The following is a 5697-nucleotide window of genomic DNA, read 5'->3' as shown; positions in this document are numbered from 1 at the left end:
AAATAAACGTATTTTTAAACATGAAATTAAAAAATGAAAAGAATAAAAAAATTTGTAGATAATGGATGAAAAAGTGTCTATAAAAAAGAAATAAAAAATTGTGAAAACCCATGTGCACTCAACTTCACGTAAAGTTGATAGTTAAGAGTCGTTAAATGATTTGATTGATTTGACTAAGTTTTCATCTAACGAACATCGACTCTCAATTATTAACTTCACGTAAAATTGATTACACATGAGTTTCTACCATCTGTGGTGTTTACAACTTCGCATAAAAATATTAGAGAGACTTTTCCATTTCTAAACACCTACCAACTTTTCATTCATTTGTTTTCTGTGTTGCGACTAAATCCATAGCCAAGGATATACATAGTCAAACCATACATGGTGTTTAATTTGTGATATATACTATGATTGGATAGAATTAAATATTATATTCTAGTAGTAGTACATATAAACATTTGGCATGATGATATCCATATCCAAGTAAAGTTCAGATTAAACAATGTGAAGGGCAGGGGCATAGATACTAAATAGTTTAGAGATGAAACAGTGTTATATATTTGGTTATTAACAAGCACGTTGGCACGTCAAAACGTGAGAACCTCTTCGTAGTGTGTAGTGTCCATAGTCCAATGTCAACGCCAACTACAACGTGATGCCTACCACATAGCATAACATAGCCTCAAATCCCTTGATCTTGATTAATGATTCTTCTTTCTTTCTTTCTTCTTTGTTGTGTTATATTATATATATAAGAAACTGTCATGTATTTGCAATGCATGCATAAGGGTACAAGCAAGAAAGAAACATTGTTGGTTCATTCATTTGGTCACAGCAGTTCTCTTTCTCATTTCTAACCATCATGAACATCTCTTTATGCATCATAACACTACTACTGTTGCACTTGGGCTTATTTTTAGGGGCAAGCTTAGCCTACTCCTCAAGCTTCAACTATGGTGATGCTGTTGACAAGAGCTTGATGTTCTTTGAAGCCCAAAGGTCTGGTAAATTGCCACCTCAGCAGCGAGTCAAGTGGCGCGGTGATTCTGGCCTCAATGATGGACTTTCACAAGGAGTGAGTTGTCCCCATGAAATGATTTTAGTATTTTTGAGCCCCACTATGGATTTTGTTTGTGTTAAATGTTTTATATTATGGTCGTTTATGTTTTTCAGGTGGACCTTGTGGGAGGGTACTATGATGCTGGGGATCATGTGAAGTTTGGGCTGCCAATGGCATATAGTGTGACAATGCTTGCATGGGGAGCCATTGAGTTCAGAAAAGAGATCACTGACTTGAACCAAATGGGACACACTTTGTGGGCCATTAAATGGGGAACTGATTACTTCCTCAAAGCACATCCTCAGCCTAATGTTCTTTGGGGACAGGTAAACTGCTACTGATAGTTTCTATTGTTTGTTGTTCGGTTATAAAATTTTGGATGCTAAATTACTTGTAACACAAGTTTTGTTGTTAAGATCAAACTATTATTTCAATTATTTCATAGCATCGTTTATAGGTGAAGACTCGTATGCAGTTGTCTTCATGTAAAATTCATAGTTGAGAACTATTAGATAACAATTTAGTCAAACATGTTAAATCATTTCACGATTCTCAACTAACAACTTTCCACGAAGACAACTACATGCTTTTGAATTTTGGTTTGCCATGGGAATTTCAGGTGGGGGATGGAGCCTCGGATCACTATTGCTGGGAGCGTGCTGAAGACATGACAACTTCAAGAACTGCCTATAAAGTTGATGAAGAGCATCCTGGCTCTGATATTGCTGGTGAAACTGCAGCTGCATTGGCTGCAGCATCCATAGCCTTCAAGCCCTACAACTCTTCTTACTCTAGTCTTCTCCTAATTCATGCAAAACAGGTAACCAAAATCACTTATACACTTGAAAGGAATACAAGATGCAACATTTAAAAGTTGTTTGATCAATCATCAAAGGAGCTTTATTGATGTTATTGTATATATTTTGTGGCAGCTCTTCACATTTGCAGATAGGTTCAGAGGTCTATATGATGATTCCATAACTAGTGCTCAGCAATTCTACACTTCTTCCGGTTACTCAGTGAGTAAACAATTTTTTTCTCTATTTTCTGTCTTTATAGTCCTATTTGTGTCTTACAATGCACAAGCCTAAATCAAATAACCTTTTGATGTGAAGGATGAACTATTATGGGCTGCAGCATGGTTGCATCAAGCAACTGATGATGAATACTACCTAAAGTATGTAGTGGACAATGCTGTGTACATGGGTGGAACTGGCTGGGCAGTGAAGGAGTTCTCTTGGGACAATAAATATGCCGGTGTACAAATCCTCTTGTCGAAGGTAATCAACCACTAGAATAATCTTTTCCTTCCCTATTTTCTTCTTGTTAGATGTATAACTATTCATGTATTTCTTTCTATTAGCTTAAGTTTTTAGAACAGTGATTTCGTGACATTATATTAGAGCTTCTATGACCAAAAGGTAAAAAATCCGATCCTTCTTGGACTTGGAAAAAAAATATTTCAGCATAAGACAAAAAAAATTTAAAAAACCTATGCAAAATTCACTCAAACTGTAAAAAAAATACTCTTGCGTGAGGGGCTGTTTTATGATAGTTCTAACATGCAAATGTGTGTACCAATTATAGTTCAATAGAAACATGCAAATAAATAGTTGAATCCAATTTGCAGGTGTTACTAGAAGGAAAGGCTGGTTCATATGCCTCTACACTAAAGCAGTACCAAGCCAAGGCAGATTATTTTACCTGTGCTTCCTTGCAAAAGAATGATGGTTACAGTGTCCAGAAGACTCCAGGTTAGTCACTAAAGGGTAACATCATTTTTAACTATTGCTTTATGTGTACATATAAGGTGTGCGATTTAGTCATTTAGCTAATTTTTTTAGTTATGGAGACCGAGAATGTGTTATGACTTATGCCCAGTTATGGAGAAGTGGTGTGTTTCTTATGGATATGGAGATGAAATTTTTTTAAAACTAATATTCGCAAATCGGAGGCTCAGATTTGTTTGGAGTATAAAACCTAAGGTCCGATTTGTGGTCAAGAAGAAAACGGAACCTCAAATTTGTGGGTGGAAATAAATTTTTTTCATTGTAAATCAAATTGGAGGTCCGATTTGCATGTTTAAAAAAATTTTCAGCACTAAACATAAATCTAAGAGACAGATTTGTATATTCAAAAAATTTTAAAATAAAAAAAAAAATTTTCTGACCCTCGGATTTGCATATTTAAAAAAAATAAAAAAACCACAACACTAAAATTAAAAAGCGGTGCGATTTTTATACATTCTATTGATGGAATTCATTGCTTAATAGGTGGTCTAGTATACGTGCGCGAATGGAACAACATGCAGTATGTTTCTTCTTCTGCATTTCTCTTGGTTGCTTACTCTAAGTATCTATCAGATGCAAAAACTCAGATTATTTGTCCAGATGGACAAGTTCAGCCTCAGGAGCTCCTCAATTTTGCAAAATCACAGGCATGTCATATAACTATATTCTATTGGATTTTTGTCCTACCAGTGTTCTGTTATGTCTTATATTCGTGTTTGAGAAAAACTCATTATATTTAGAGTAAATGCCATTTTCGGTCCCTAACCATTTGTTCGATGGACTTCCCACCCCTGAGAAATCTAAACATCCAAATCGGTCCCTATCTACTTTGATGTATGTACATTCCAGTCTTTATTTACTTTGAGTAAATGCCCTTTCCGGTCCCTAACCAGGGACTGGAACTTACATATATCAAAGTAGATAGGGACCGATTTGGATATTTAGATTTCTTAGGAGATGGGAAGTCAATCGGGCAAATGGTTAGGGGCCGAAAAGGACATTTACTCTTATATTTATACTAGCACTTTGCTGGTGCATTTGGACTTTCTTTTGATATCTGTAAACTTGTTAGCTAACTGCTGGTCGAAAATAATAAATTCTGCTGGCCTTGTAACACAATTGTACTTTTTGTAATACTACTTGATTGAACCAAAAACATTCAAGTCCTATTAACAATATCACAGCTAACTCTGCCACTGAAACTCTGGAATTTGGTTGACACAGGCTGATTACATCCTTGGCAAAAACCCTGAGGGTATGAGCTACTTGGTTGGATCTGGACCAAAATATCCTGTACATGTTCACCACAGAGGGGCTTCCATTGCTTCAATCTTTTCTATTAGGTCTGAAGTTGGCTGCATCCAAGGATTCGAGACATGGTATCACCGTGCCGAACCGAATCCTAACATAATCTATGGTGCCCTTGTGGGTGGTCCTGATAAAAATGATGAGTTCTCTGATGACAGATCAAATTATGAACAAACTGAGCCTACGCTTTCAGGATCAGCTCCTCTTGTAGGCATCTTTGCTAAACTGCAGAGTTTATATGGCAATTCAGGTGAGGCATATTCTGCACTAAGCAATAATCTACTCATTGTTTGCATATTCCTCTATAAAGCCCCAAGCACTTTTCTTAATTGTCACAGGTTACTACCATAAGGAATCATCAGTTCCCCACCACAAAACACCAAGTGAGTAACATAGTCAAAATAGATGATGAATTAGAACATTGTACAAAAGAATGATAAAACTATGACAAAATCAAAGAATTAAGTCTTCACCTTTTTTTTTATGTTTATAGTCATTTATATTAATCTAACATCTATTGGCTTGACAGATACCACAAGCTCATGGAAAACATCATTGTCTAAATTAATAAACAAATTAGTTACTTCATGTATTTGTGTATAAACATATGTATTGGTTAATTCATTTTCAATGTATTTTATATGAGCGACTGATTTGGTGACGGATTCTTTATCTTTGTATAGCATGGTTGGTTTTTTAATTGCAAACAATGAATGAGGAATGATAAGGTTATGTTACAGGTGCACCAATTGAGTTCCTTCACTCAATTACTAGCTCATGGACTGTTGGGGCTACAACTTATTACCGCCACAGAGTGATAATCAAGAACACTTCTTTGGAGCCAATAACAGATCTCAAGTTGGTGATTGAGAATCTCTCAGGATCTATATGGGGTCTATCTCCAACAAATGAGAAGAACATTTATGAACTTCCACAATGGCTCAATGTCTTGAATCCTGACTCAGAGTGTATGTTTGTTTATGTTCAAGAAGGACCACAAGCAAAGATCAGTGTTCAAAGCTTCCATTGATCATTTTTGGTAGAGAGGATTGGAAGTATAAAGTACATTTGATATCCTAAGCGGCCATATTAAGGGTTTCTTTTTTCCTTTTTTTTATACTTGTAATTTGACTGTTAAACTTCTGCTACTTCCATGATTGTAAATTTTTAATATCAACCTGTCAGATCATTACCTTACTACACAAAGTAAAAAATATATATATATATATTGAAATGTATAGTCTGCTATTACAAGCAATCAATATATGAAACAACCCCGCTACGTTACAGTATTTCTGTCAACTTCTACCAACTCTTATTTATAACGGTGTTTAATGGAAGTGTCTTTGTGGATGTGTCTACTAAAAATGTCTTTTTATGACTGTGTTTAATAGAAGTGTCTTTATAGATATATTTTCTGGATGTGTTTTTTTATATATGTATTTAAAATATAATAATTAATTATTGTAGGTAATAAGTTGGCAGATAATATATTAGTAACCTATACTTTTTCTATATGAAAACTCAGTTTAGTTT

The 5697-nt window shown here is 35.0% G+C and overlaps 1 protein-coding gene across 1 annotated transcript; it reads left to right on the top strand.

The window, feature by feature from the left end:
- Window positions 145-5447, top strand: LOC107634058 (endoglucanase 5). The gene is made up of 11 exons (XM_021118072.1): window positions 145-1078; window positions 1177-1389; window positions 1683-1883; window positions 1996-2082; window positions 2179-2343; window positions 2694-2817; window positions 3337-3500; window positions 4078-4411; window positions 4500-4544; window positions 4691-4733; window positions 4900-5447. The coding sequence occupies exons 1-11, from the start codon at window positions 866-868 to the stop codon at window positions 5189-5191; spliced, it is 1881 nt and encodes a 626-aa protein (XP_020973731.1). The 5' UTR covers window positions 145-865; the 3' UTR covers window positions 5192-5447.

Source organism: Arachis ipaensis, chromosome B03, assembly GCF_000816755.2.
Source record: "Arachis ipaensis cultivar K30076 chromosome B03, Araip1.1, whole genome shotgun sequence".
NCBI classification, from domain to species: domain Eukaryota; kingdom Viridiplantae; phylum Streptophyta; class Magnoliopsida; order Fabales; family Fabaceae; genus Arachis; species Arachis ipaensis.
The sequence above is the reverse complement of the archived record's forward strand: the minus strand, read 5'-3'. Positions and strand labels throughout refer to the sequence as shown.